This window comes from Perissodus microlepis, chromosome 14, assembly GCF_051167445.1.
Source record: "Perissodus microlepis isolate ML-2025 ecotype Zambia chromosome 14, ASM5116744v1, whole genome shotgun sequence".
Classification (NCBI taxonomy): domain Eukaryota; kingdom Metazoa; phylum Chordata; class Actinopteri; order Cichliformes; family Cichlidae; genus Perissodus; species Perissodus microlepis.
In genome coordinates, this window is record NC_140474.1 from 33780317 (window position 1) to 33794300 (window position 13984).

The window sequence follows — 13984 nt, forward strand, 5'->3', positions numbered from 1 at the left end:
AAGTGTGTTTGCTTTAGGAACTTTGTCTTCATTCCATATATTTCACATACAACGGTCAGTACTACAGGCAGAAACAGGGATCAGAATCAGAATACTTTAATTATACCTGAGGAAATTATGTGGGTTACAGCTGCTCCAAGACAATAACAATAACAGACTGAACAAATTAAATAATACAATATTTTACAACGTTTATAAAATATAAGAAATAGCCCTAATATAGTCTTTCTCAAAGTGTGGTACGCGGGCTCTCTCTGGTGGTATGCGGGAAATCCCCAATTTAAAAAAAAAATTAAAATAATATACGCAATATATATGCAAAGACAACACGAGCGTTCCTGAGGCCCTTCTGGGAGCTGGAGTCGACCAGAAAACGTTTCCCCGAGCATCAGTCCTCTATAAAGAGTAGCCTTTCCAGTAGTCACGGCCGCTACAGAGCGTTGGCGGATTTGTTTCCGTGCAAAAGCGGCATTGTAAAAACACAGCCCTTTTCCACAGTGCCGCCGTGCCGCGATCCCAGCCACCACTAATGAGTTTGAGGCCCCCGGGAGAATCGGTGGGGGCGTGGGAGATGCCATCGGTGAGTCTGGAACTTTTGCCTGGATGCCGAAGCTCCTAGTATCCAGGAGAATGCGATTCACTTCTTCTGCAAGTGAGTGGTAATCCTTCGCGGCCAGCAGCGGGGAGTTGGCGAGGCCAGCTCGCACCGGCAACTGTTGTAGGAAGACGTGAGTGAAAAGGAATCCACCGTCATCCGTTCCTAGCAAGGACGACGTGCTCTCCGTGACCTCGAGTCCAGTACCATCACCCAGGCCCGAGAGAGAGAGGAGTTTCTCGCCTGCTCTGCATTGGAGAGGGAGTAGCACCACAGCAGCAGCCCTTGAGAGCGATGTATTTCACTTGGGTGGGGGGATCCCAGAGGAGGGTCATCACACGGTGGGTGAACAGCGGATCCAGCAAGGCCAACACATGATGGTATTTTGTGTCGTTGGCCAAAATGCCACGAAGAGCAAACTGAGTTTCGACGTGCACAAACCATGAAGGAGGGTCATGAAGCCAAAAATCCGGCAGCTTAACCGCCACAGCAAAAATTAAAACGTACAGTACAGCTCTGCTATCACTTCCGGCACAAATGAAGACAGAAAACTAAACAGCAGTGGCGTTTGTAGGGTTACTGAAGTTTGGCTAGCTGGTATATAATGATGTGCTGCGTAGTGGCTAGCTACACAACTGTGGTTATGGCATAACATAAACACAGTGAAGCTGGAGGATGAATACTAACTTTTTTTCCACTCAGTGAGGGTTCCCGATGGTTAGGAACAAATGTAATTGCATGGCAGGGTGCTGTTAACAGACCAAACTTCAGTCAGGAGAACAACTGCAATATAAGTTTAGTCATTAATATACTGCTGCATGGGCTGGGCTGTAGTTACATTGTAAGGTTTTGAAAACTGAGCTTTAAAAGGAATAGTTATGATAAAAACCGAGAGAGCCCAACAGTGATCACTGACTTTTTTAGGGGCTTGTTCAGATTAAATAGAACAAAATATAAAGCATTAAAACATGGTAAAAACACAACAGCCATAATAAATGTAGAGTAGTTTGGACCGGGAAGCAGGTTTCATCAGGTCATCACTTAAAGACTGGATATCCCACCTGTTGTGAATGTTTTAATGCAGTACAGTTGTTATTATTATCACTTGTAAAATCCTCTTTATGTCAGTTAAAATAAATAGCATTCATATAAGAAATAAAATTGTCTCGTCTAAACTGTATGTGGTGTTAAATAGGCCTTTATTACTGTACATTAATGTTGGTCATAAGGGTGGTACTGGAAGAGCCATATTGAGAATGAGGTGGTACTCATTGTGAAAAGTTTGAGAACCACTGCTTTAATATATATAAATCGCTTTTGGGTAATCTCAGTCTCTTACTGAACGTGCTCCTGTCTCAGAAAATAGAGACGACTCTGGCCCGTCCTGTATAGTGCAGTGGTGTTTTTAACCCAGTCCAGTTTATTATCTATGTGTACTCCAAGGTATTTATAGTGATTGTCCACATCAACCATCTGGATTGACACAGGGGACAAGGCCCAGTACTCAGTCTCATGACCCCCACTGATGCATCCTGAAAGACAAAACAGATGGAGGTTCACAAACAAATATACAAATTGCCTATGTCTGAGGCAAGCCACAGCCCTAGCCCACCCAAACTATCTTAACTGCTCCCTCTTCTGAGTTCGCGCTTGTGGGAGGAAGCCGGAGTACCCACGCAAACATGGGGAGAACATGCAAACTCCACACAAACTCCACACATGCAAACTCGTGAGTAAAGAAGGAAAAAAAATACTAATGAACCAGTGACAAACTGAACATCATCAAAAACACAAAGAATCAGTGTGGCCACCGTGCTGCCCAGGCTGAATTATCAATTGGGTGTTTTTAAGGAAAAGTAATACACCATCAGGCTACATTTTGGGAGTTTGCTGCTGCTGATGGTTCAATGAAAATGACAAAAAGTGAGGGGAAAAGTGGGCAGCCTTGTCTGGTGCCCTTCTTTGGATTGAAGCTTTGGGATGTTACATAATTTGTCCTAACAGATGCATCCGGAGAGCTGTACAGTATTTTGACTCAATTTATGAAGAATGAACCAAATCCAAATTTGCTTAAAACTGCTAAAAAAATTTCCAATTTACCCGGTCGAATTCTCTGCGTCTAAAGAGACAACTTTCGAATTTGTAGTTGGAGCGATAATCTATTACATTACATCTATTACATTAATTAGTCTGCTTTTAGTGACCTCCAATTGACGTAACCGGGTGTCATTACTGCCTACTTGAATTATAATTTTACTGAATTTATGTTTACCCTTAGCCAGCAGAATTAAATTTCCCTCAGTGTCGCCTGCTCCGGCACCTGGAAGACAATTAACTATGGTTGGTGGTGTCTCTAGCTTCACATGTCTAAGAACAGACAAGAGTGTTGCCAAGTGGGGAAAAGCAGTTAAACACATGAACAGGTTGGTAGTGTACCATGGGCTTCTGTTTAGGACTGCGCTTCCTCCTCACCGTCACCCAGCCATCCTGTTTTCCCAGCTACTGGGGACAATCTGCTGGGAGACAGTTGGCAGGAGCCACGCTACCTTCGGCTGCACTGGCTACAGGGGCCTGGCTAAGCTACAGGTTTTTCAAGGGCGTGAATTTGAGTCTTCAATTTATTGATCCTGACCTCCAGAGCTGCAAATAGGCTACATTTATTACAAGTATCATTAGTGCTAAAGGAGGCTGAGATGTAACTCCCCTCCCTACTGCTCCCTGCAGGCCATTGCTGCCTCCCCCTGGAAGTGGATACTTGGTGATTCTTGGGGCTGCTCACAGTGGCTTGGGACATGGCCTGCTGGGGCCCCTGTTCTTAGTTTTTGCCAGGATTGGCCAGCTTCTGACATGGTCAGCTGCCAAGAGGCCATTTATGTGAAAAGAGAAAGACCATCTCTAAATCAAGGAGGGGGCCTAAGTGTACCTCTTTCACTATCATACAATGCTGTGAGCTATTCCCTAACTCTTTGTAAATAGTACTCATGGTCATTGATCAATGGTCATGACAATTTGCATATTAACAATCATGAAACTGACCTCATGACCCATTGTTAATCAGTGGTGCTAGGTTTGGTTATTATGCGAATGTACTGTTTATAAGGCTGAGGAAACCTGCAGTCAGCTGAGATTGAAAAAATCACTTAAAAGAGTGATGAAACATTTCTCCTACTTAAAACACTATGTCCAGGTGAACAGAGTCAGCTTTCTGTGATTTCCTTACCTGGGTGATTGAGCATGCATCAAGACATTTTTTGATGTTTTTCAGGAAATAAGACCAGTTTAAATTGTTCATCTCCTCAAGTTTTTACTAACAATTACTTTGGTTGATTACTGCTGATTGCTGCTCATTTGAGCAAAGCACATATGCCTACAATTACCAACATGCACGCACACATGATGCCATTATATTTGGAGATAATTTAAGGGAAAAATTGTGTGCTTAAGATTCAATTCAAAAACCACTAATATGCAGCTTTCAAAAATTCTGTTGTGGGAATAAGAGGGTGGTGTGTTTCAAAAAACAATTTTGAACTGACAAGCTTTAGTTTAGTTGCAAAATATTTAATTCTGAGTTATATAACTCTGAAGACGTCATTAAGATGAACAGTTTATATCTATAATTTTAAAGTGTGTTCTTTCTTTCTTTCCTTTTTCTCTTGTTAATGTCCCTCATGTTCCAGATTCACATTACTGTTATGGACAGCAATGACAATGCTCCCATCTTCTTCCAACCAACTTATGATGTCGTTGTTTCTGAAGATACGCCACCTGACACTGAAGTGGTCCAGGTTCAGGCATCTGACCGTGATAAGCATCACCAGTTGACCTACTCTCTGCAGAGTTCCATAGACCCAAACACCATGGGTCTGTTCCGCATTCATCCCACCCAGGGCACTATCTACACTACTCAGAGGCTTGACCATGAGGCCTGTGCACGACACATTCTCACTGTGACTGTAAGATATACTTTAATCCATGAGTTATTTTTGGTCTAAAAGTCTGTATCATAGAATTGTATTCATCATACAGATAGTTTTCCTGTTTCAATTATGCAAGCACACAGTAACCCTCTGTTTGGGCTGGACTACCTTTTGGTGACATCAGCAGACTAATTACATGGTTTACAAATTACACCATTCAGTAAACCAGTATCCACATCTCACTGCATCATTAGAAGTTACATATCTAATTTTTAAACTACTACATAACACGGGAGAAATATGTGTGGTTAAGGAAAGTGAGGGAGTAACAGTTCTAGTTTAATGACTTGTTTTTGTAGACATTATTTTGAACTTATCATATATCTTCATCCTATATATATCATTAAAGAAAATATTTAGGTTTGTTTAATCATTTTCTCCACAGGTAAAGGATCAAGAATTCCCATACAGAAAAGATTTGGTCCGTGTACTAATAGAAGTGGAAGATGTAAATGACCACGTACCCATTTTTACCAGTGCTCTGTATGAAGGCTCAGTATATGAGTCAGCAGCAGTGGGATCAGCTGTAGTCCAGGTGACTGCCCTAGACAAAGATAAAGGCGAGAATGCAGAGCTACACTACTCTATTGAAGCAGGTAAGCTATGGCAACTGAGTACTTGCTCCTACATATGTACATGGTTGGAACGTTAATTTGATATTTTGTCTATTATTGGGGGGGTTTTTTTTCTCTTCAACAGGCAACAGTGGAAATACATTCCAAGTTGAGCCAGTTTTGGGTGTCATCACTGTTGCGCATGAGCTGGACCTATCCAGCATAGGCCATTATATTCTCACTGTCAGAGTAATTGACAGTGGCTCCCCCCCACTTTCCACTACCACAATAGTGCGGATTGCTGTCACTCTATCTGATAATGCTGGTCCAAAGTTCCCTCAACCTGAGTACCAGACTGAAATCATGGAGAATGCATTGGTTGGGACCTCTGTCAGTACAGTCAGTGCTGTCAGCCAGTCCACCCTCAATTATGACATCAAGCAGGGCAATACCAATCATGTTTTTCAGATAAATCAGTATAGTGGAGTGATTACTACTCAAAAATCGCTTGACTATGAGACTACAACTTCTTACACACTGATAGTCCAGGCTATTAACATGGCTGGCATGGCCTCCAATGCTACTCTGTTAATCCAGGTAGTGGATGATAATGACAACCCACCAGTGTTCCAGGAGCTTCACTACCATGGGAGTATTAGTGAGGCAGCACCAATTAACAGTGTAGTCTTAAACTTAGATGGTTCACCTCTAGTAATAAAAGCCACTGATGCTGACCGTAACCAAAATGCACTGCTGGTATACCAGATTATTGAAGACACAGCAAAAATGTTCTTCACCGTGGACTCAGGAACTGGCTCCATCAGAACCATTGCTAATTTAGATTATGAAACCTTTACTATCTTTCATTTCCACGTACATGTGAGAGACAACGGAACGCCACAGTTGACAGCAGAAAGTCCAACTGAGGTCACAATACAAGTGATTGACACAAATGATTCCCCACCTCGCTTCACCCAGAGTTCTTATGAAACAGTCCTGTTACTCCCCACTTATGTTGGAGTTGAAGCACTTCAGGTTTCAGCTACAGACCCTGACAAAGACATCACTACAGAGCTTATATACTCTCTGACTGATGGAGAACTGCAGCACTTTGCCATCAAACCTTCAAGTGGAATTATTGTAGTCAAAAACAACAATTTTTCCAAAGAGCGTTTCCGCTTCAGTGTCAGAGTTTCAGATGGTAAATTCTCTAGCATGGCTTTGGTGACTATACTTGTCAGAGAAGCTCTAGACTCTGGTCTCAGCTTCACCCACAGTATTTACTCTTCATCTATTAAAGAGAATATATTGAATATCACAAAGGTAGCTGTAGTCAATGCTATTGGAAACCGTCTGAATGAACCACTAAAGTACAACTTGTTGAATGCTGGTACACATTTCAAAATTCGCCCAACATCTGGAGTCATCGAGACCACAGGTATAGCATTTGACCGTGAAGAGCAAGAGTTCTATGAACTGGTGGTTGAGGCAAGAAAGGAGCATGACCCTCTCCATGTGGCTAGAGTCGTAGTTAGAGTCCAAGTTGAAGACATAAATGATAATGCCCCTGTGTTTGTTGGACTTCCTTATTATGCAGCTGTTCAAGTAGAAGCTGAACCAGGATCACCCATTTTCAGGGTCATGGCAGTAGATGGTGACAAAGGAATTAATGGGCAAGTATCTTACTATCTCAAAGATGACCATGGTCATTTTGAAATCAACAGGCAGACAGGTAGTCTCAGCCTCAAGAGGTCTTTTGAGTCTGATTTGTCCAATGTGGAATACCGAATGGTGATATATGCCAGAGACAGTGGTTATCCACCCCTTTCATCTACAATAGAGTTTCCCATCACTGTAGTCAACAAAGCCATGCCTGTTTTTGCCAAATCATTTTATACTGTTGCTGTGAATGAGGATGTAGCTGTGCACACACCTATCCTTGGCATCAATGCCTCAAGCCCTGAAGGACAAAGCATCATCTACACAATTGTTGATGGAGATCCATCCCTACAGTTTGACATTGGTTTTGATACCGGAGTCATAAGTGTCATCCATGCTTTGGATTTTGAGGCAACATCATCTTACCACCTGACTGTTAGAGCCACGGACTATCTTACTGGTGCCCATGCTGAGGTTGATGTAGATGTGTTTGTCCAGGATGTCAACGATAATCCACCTATCTTCCAGAAAATGACCTACAGGGTAGTTTTATCTGAAACAGCCATGATTGGAACGCCAGCACTCGAAGTAGTTGCCACAGACAAAGATTCAGAGAAAAACAATGTTGTCCGCTACCAGATCTTCTCGAATTCACGTAATAATACAGAGTACTTTCATATTGACAGTAGCAGTGGATTAATCCTGACAGCTCGTATGCTAGACCATGAACTACTCCAAAAATATGACTTTATTGTCAGGGCAACTGATAATGGTTTTCCACCACTGAGTAGTGAAGTGTCTGTGACAGTCATGTTGAATGACATAAATGACAATCCTCCAGTTTTCAACCAGCTGCTCTATGAGGCATATGTGAATGAGTTGGCAACAAGGGGTCACTTTATAACCTGTGTCCAGGCATCTGATGCAGACAGCTCAGATTTTGACAAGTTGGAGTACAGTATTTTATCAGGAAATGAAAAAAGGAATTTTGCAATAGAAAAAAAGACAGGGATAATCACACTGTCCAGCCACCGTAAGCAAAGAATGGAGCCTGCCTATAGTCTCAATGTTTCAGTATCTGATGGGGTGTTCACCAGCACTGCACAGGTTCATGTAAAAGTGTGGAGGGCCAATCTGCATAGTCCAATGTTTGGACAGAATATGTATGAGGCGGAGCTAAGAGAGAATGCTGCTGTGGGAACCAAAGTTATACAGGTAGGTGCAGTAAGGATTCATTAAATTATACATTAAAAAGAAATAACATTAAGTATATTAAGTAGCTATAAAGTATTTTTCTGAATTGACAAGGGTGATCAAAATTTTCATTTCAGGTCAAGGCAACAGATGCAGACCCAGGAGAGTTTGGGCTCATAACTTATTCCTTTGTGAATGATGTTGGTAAGGACAAGTTTAGCATCGATGCAAATGGTCAGATCTACACCACAGAAAAACTTGATCGTGAGGATCCAGCTAACAAAGACATTGTTCTCACAGTGGCGGCCCAAGATTTAGGTGGACAAGTCTCTTACTGTACAGTACAAGTTACTCTATTGGACGATAATGATAATGCACCTTGTTTCCGTGCCACAGAGTATCGAGCTTCAGTGAAATCTGATGTGGCTCAAGGTTTTTTGGTGACACAGATTCAGGCCCATGATCCTGATCATGGCATTAATGCTAAAGTGACATATTCACTTTACAGTGAGGCAAATGTACCAGTGGTAGACATTTTGGAGATAGACCCGGACAATGGATGGATGGTGACTAAAGGCAGTTTCAGCCATTTCAGAAACTCTGTATTATCTTTCTTTGTGAAGGCTGTTGATGGAGGAAATCCCGTCAGACACTCTCTAGTATCTGTCTATATCCATGTTCTTTCTCCAGAGACTTTTATTCCATCCTTTAGCCAATATCATTATTTATTCAATACACCAGAGAACACTCCTATTGGTTCAGTCATAGGAACAGTTCACCTCAACGCTCCTCTTGAATTTACATCACTCTCTACTACTTTTGCCCTGGTTAATGGAGAGGCTGGTGAAAACAACCAAGATGGTGTGTTTGTGGTGGAAAAGCATACTGGAGTGATCAAACTTGATAAGCCTTTGGACTACGAGGTGATCAAAGGATACTACTTCAAAGTCACTGCCACGGCACAACAGGCTAAGCTTGATTCGGTGAGTTGTGTTGAAGTTGAAGTCAAGGTATTGGATTTGAATGACAACAAACCAGCTTTTGAGGCCAACTCATATGATACCACCATTATGGAAGGAATGCCAGTTGGAACCAGAATTATTCAAGTTCAAGCAAGAGACCCAGATTCTGGAGCAAATGGCCAGGTAACATATAAACTTGGTTCATTAATCCAGTTAAAAGAGGATTCAGACACACTGGTCAGCACTTTTAGCATTGACAGCAATACTGGTTGGATCACTACACGCAAAGACCTGGATCATGAAACTAGCCCCTCGTACACTTTTACAGTGGTGGCCTCAGACCTTGGGGAGACCCTGACTCTTTCCAGTACAACCACTGTCACAGTTTCATTGTCAGACATCAATGACAACCCTCCCAGGTTCATGGAGAACCACATCTTTGGTTCTGTTCAGGAGAGTGACCGCCCAGGAGAGGTTGTGGCTGTGCTGATAACTAGAGATGATGATAGCTCTGCCTTCAACCGTCAAGTCAGCTATCACATCACTGGTAAGTCCCAAGGCAAATATTTTTTACTGCATTGTTAAGGAATAACAGATAGAAAACAGAAAAAAACTTAAATACATCTATTAATTAAATCAACAATTGACGTTAGGTAATTCAATTCAGAGCACTTTGTTTTTATAGCGCCAAATCACAACAGCAGTTGTCACTAAGTATTTTACACTGTCAGGTCTTTACCTGACAGTGTAAAATAGGTCTTTACCTTACAATAACATACAGAGAAACCTGCAACAATCAAGCGATCTCTCCTACCCCTTTTTGAGCAAAAACTTAAGTAAAATGTATTTATATAGCACTTTTTACCGAAAAAAATCACAAAGTGTTTCACAATAAAATAAATAAATAATAATAATAATGTAAAATAAATAAATAAATAAACAAAATTTAAAACAAAATGCAAAACAACAACAATGAAGAGAAGCAAAAACTGGAGTGATACTGATTTTCTGTTGGTACCAGTTAAGTCTTGCTGCAGCATTCTGTACAGTCTGAAGGTGATCCAAAACTGTTGTTGAAAAAAATCAAATGACTATTATAATAACCCAGTTGGGATAAGAACAAGGCATGAATAATCATCTCAAGTTCAGCGTTTTAAACCAGTAGTTTGATTTTAGAAACATTCCTTAGATGATAAAAACAGTTCTGAACCAGTTGTTTGGAATAAAATGGTAAATGGACTGGTTTTTATATAGTGCTTTGCTACTCTGAGCACTCAAAGCGCTTTACACAACTTGCCTCATTCACCATTTCCCACAAGCATTTTTTTCTATGGTCTTTCTATCCAACACTCACTCATGCTCCAATGGACGAATTAGAGACCAACTCAGGGTTAGTATCCTACCTAAGGATTTTTGGCATGCACACTCGAGCAAACGGGGATCGACCCACCAACCTTCCAATAAGTAGGGGACTGGCTCTACCACCTGACCTACAGTCACCCCTATGATGATGCTGATGCGACATTGAACTGTCAAACATAACACAACCATTTGGTGGTAATGGGAGGAAGACAGGACAAAAAACACATTGTGGAAGAGAGTGAGAAGTTAATAATAGGTAATGATTAAATACAGAGTGGTGTGTAAAGACAGTGACTCAAAAAGGTGAGTGAAGAAGAGACACCTGGTGCATCATGAGTTGCCTAGTGCAGTATAACTAAGAGAAGATTCAGGCTGAAGGTGAAGGCTCTGCCACTCATTTTACTTTTAAAATATCCTAGGAACCACAAGTCCACAGTGTGGCAGCAAAGTGCTCCATTGGGGTGATACAGAACAATGAGGTCTTAAGATAACCTTTAGGAAACCTTATATGTGGGAGGAAGGATTTTAAATTCAATTCTGGGTTAAATAGGGAGTCAATGAAGAGAAGCCAGTATTGGGGAAATGTACTCTCTCTTTCTAGTCCCTGTCAGTACTCTTGCAGCACCATGTTGGATCAGCTGAAGGCTTTGTAGTGTGTTTTTCAGGCAAGCTGGTGAGGATGATGATGAATGTAGTTACCATTGACCAACATCATGTTTCTAATGTTTCTCTGGCTCTTCCTGTAAAGTGCAGTGGTGTTTTTAAGCTTGTCCGGTTTATTGTCAATTTGTACTCCAAGGTATTTATAGTGCTCTCCACAATGTCCACATCGACTTGAATCCACATGGATTGAAACAGGGGTCACTGTTTCCTGGTCTGCCTAAGGTCCACAATCAGTTCCTTGTCTCGTCTTTGTCATGGTGGCTGCTAGTATTTTTATAGAGCAACAAACCCTTATTTCAGGCTAAATGAGGATTTTCAAAATTGGTGAGATTCGGTTTTCTCTCCAGCTTATGGGTTATCTGCATCAAGCTGCACGTTTGAGAGTTATACCAGGGAGTCAAGTACTTCTGATTTGCGGCTTTTTAAGCCACAGTATCCAAAGTTGTAAACACTGAGGATGTTTTCTCTTTTTTTTTGGTCCTACATAAGGGTGAACCATGGAACCAGTTAGGTTTAGGATTATGTCACAATTTGCTGGGCAGGATCACATTGGGTGGCACATTATACTAGCAGCAATCATAGCAGTGCTAGTGCTATAATTACTTTGTGACTGTGACAGAATTTTAAAATTCAATTGGTATCAAAAGATAGTAGACTCTTACTGTGGGATTCAGGAAACAAATACCATCTTTCAATGTTTCTTGAAGTCAGCCTGGGATATTCTTTGTATGAATAAGGTCCAAATCTGCAGATCAAATCTAAAATATTCATAAATTATTATACAGTATGGATAATGATTGCGCTCCAAGTGCATGTCTGATTAAACATAGTGATTTGGCTGATCAACGGGCAGTGAGCTACAGGAGAAAACAACATACTATAATTAGATACATTTAATATTCATTAAATCTCCTTAACCATAAATCTTTATAGAATATGCAATTGAGTTATTATTACTTTCCGTAATTTTTGCCAATTTTGATAAATGAAATAGAATTTCCTTTATATAGCGCCAAATCACAACAACTGTTCCCTAAAGATCCTTTATATTGTAAGGTAAAGAACCCTAAAATAATACAGTGAAAACCCCAACAACGATCCATAATACCATAAGGCAGAGTCTTTGGTTTATGGGCCCTTCTTCTGTGTAAGACGCACCAGTTTTGATTCAGGAAATGGACACCTTGTCGACTTTAAAGACTAGGTTTAAAAATTGGTGTGATTGTAGCCCAGGAGGATAGAGCAAGTCATTTACTAATTGGAAGTTTGGTGGTTCGATTCCTGGTTGCTTCAGTGTGCATACCAAATATCCTTGAGCCAGATACTAACCCCTGTGATGCATGCACTGGAGTGTGAATGTGTGTAAATGTCAGAAAACACTTAAGCATAAGAGAAAAAAGTGCATGTATGAAGAGGAATAAATTAAGTATTTGTATAAAGCCTTTTTGAGTGCTCAGGTAGAGCAGAAAATCGTTATATAAAAAACAGTCCATTACCAAAACTTCCCTTTTGCTAAACAATGTAGTTTGAACTGGATCTGGTGACACTGAATCTTTCCTTTGTTACACTGCAATAGGCTTAGGCTTCCCATGAGTCACTATTTCATGATGCAGTATTTCTTCCTCAATCACCTTATTCACTCTGTGTGATTGTATGTAATTTCTGCATCATCATGTAATTTCAAATGCAACATTCAACTTCAAAACTTTAGAGTCAGCTCCTTCACTGCTTGTATCTGTTCATTGTCTAGTTCAGTCTGTTGTCGTTGTGGACTTGTACTCTTATGTACACCACACTGACATTCTGTCTCAGGATAGTCATGGACCATCTAGTTGTACTCTTTCGGAGGTTGGTCTTTCTCTGGTCTTATACCCATTCAAAAGCAGATGATATATCTCTGACCATTCCACAAAATCTTCTACTAATCACACATATTTTCAACCTACTGCATAATCATCTGAATATTTCTGTAGAGGGAAGTCCTGGAGGTGTACTGAAAGTCTGAAGTGTAATAAATGAACAGGAATTGAAACAGTGCAGCCCTTTCTGGAGCTCCAGTACTATAAATCACAATGTCAGATAGAGCACTGCCAAATCTTACATACTTTATACTGGATGTGATTACTGACATTTCCTGTGTTTTCTCCCTGAGTGACACTGGTTAGATTGTGTTGAAAAGCTTTTGTAACCCACATCAACTACACTGTCACATCCACCCATTACAATAAAATATATATGGAAGCTTCATAAGGGCAACTGTGGGTCATGTGATAGAGAGGGTTATCTACCAATGGTGGAATCCACACACTCAAGTAACCTTGGGCAAGATACTGAGCTCATTGCCTCCATTGGCATATGAGCACAAGAAAGTATCCGTTTAGGTGTAGATGATAAATGTGCTGTGTGAATGTAGGTGTGACTGGCTGAGTAAGGTCTGCAGTAGAAAATGGTTGAAATTTTCAACTGAATATAATGGTGCTATAGAAGTATCAGGTTTTTTTTGTTTAACATAATCTGCCTTTACTGTAGATCCTCTTCCACACGCTCCATTCCTGACACAACTTTAAAAAGAAGTGGCCTCTAACTTTACTTGATATTCTCTGCATCAAACTGTAAAAGTCAGCAATAAACCCACAAACAACAGCTGATAGCAGTGTCATTCTCTCTGTTGTCAGCCTTTTAATACTAGTTCCTATAGTTGTTTGTTTCCCAGAAACTTTATATGCAAGTGTCTAATAATGATGCTTTAATTTTTTTTTTGGGGGGGGGGGGTATTTAGCCTGACCCTCAGCCCCTGGCTGTATGTGATACACCAGCAGATTAAAAAAACAAAAAAAACCCAAAATGGATATGATTGAATTCTGACTGTTCCAGAGAAGTCTTGGGAAGCTGCTCAAGTCTTGAAGATCTGCACCTACGCAGTTTGAAATTACGGACCTAAGTAATTAACCTGTTTGGAAATCAGTCTATGGCTGTGGTTGGCTACTATTGGCCACTATCTGCTTCCCCTAGCGC

At 40.8% G+C, this 13984-nt stretch overlaps 1 protein-coding gene across 5 annotated transcripts in view; it reads left to right on the forward strand.

Annotated features, from left to right (window-relative positions):
* fat3a (FAT atypical cadherin 3a) overlaps positions 1-13984 on the forward strand; it is a 185074-nt gene that overhangs the window by 105324 nt on the left and 65766 nt on the right. For all 5 annotated transcript variants that reach the window (XM_084950510.1, XM_084950505.1, XM_084950507.1 and 2 more), the window contains 4 exons: positions 4276-4551; positions 4961-5171; positions 5275-8003; positions 8120-9491. In XM_084950510.1, the coding sequence (XP_084806636.1) occupies positions 4276-4551; positions 4961-5171; positions 5275-8003; positions 8120-9491 (4588 nt within the window). The remainder of the gene's footprint in view (positions 1-4275; positions 4552-4960; positions 5172-5274; positions 8004-8119; positions 9492-13984) is intronic.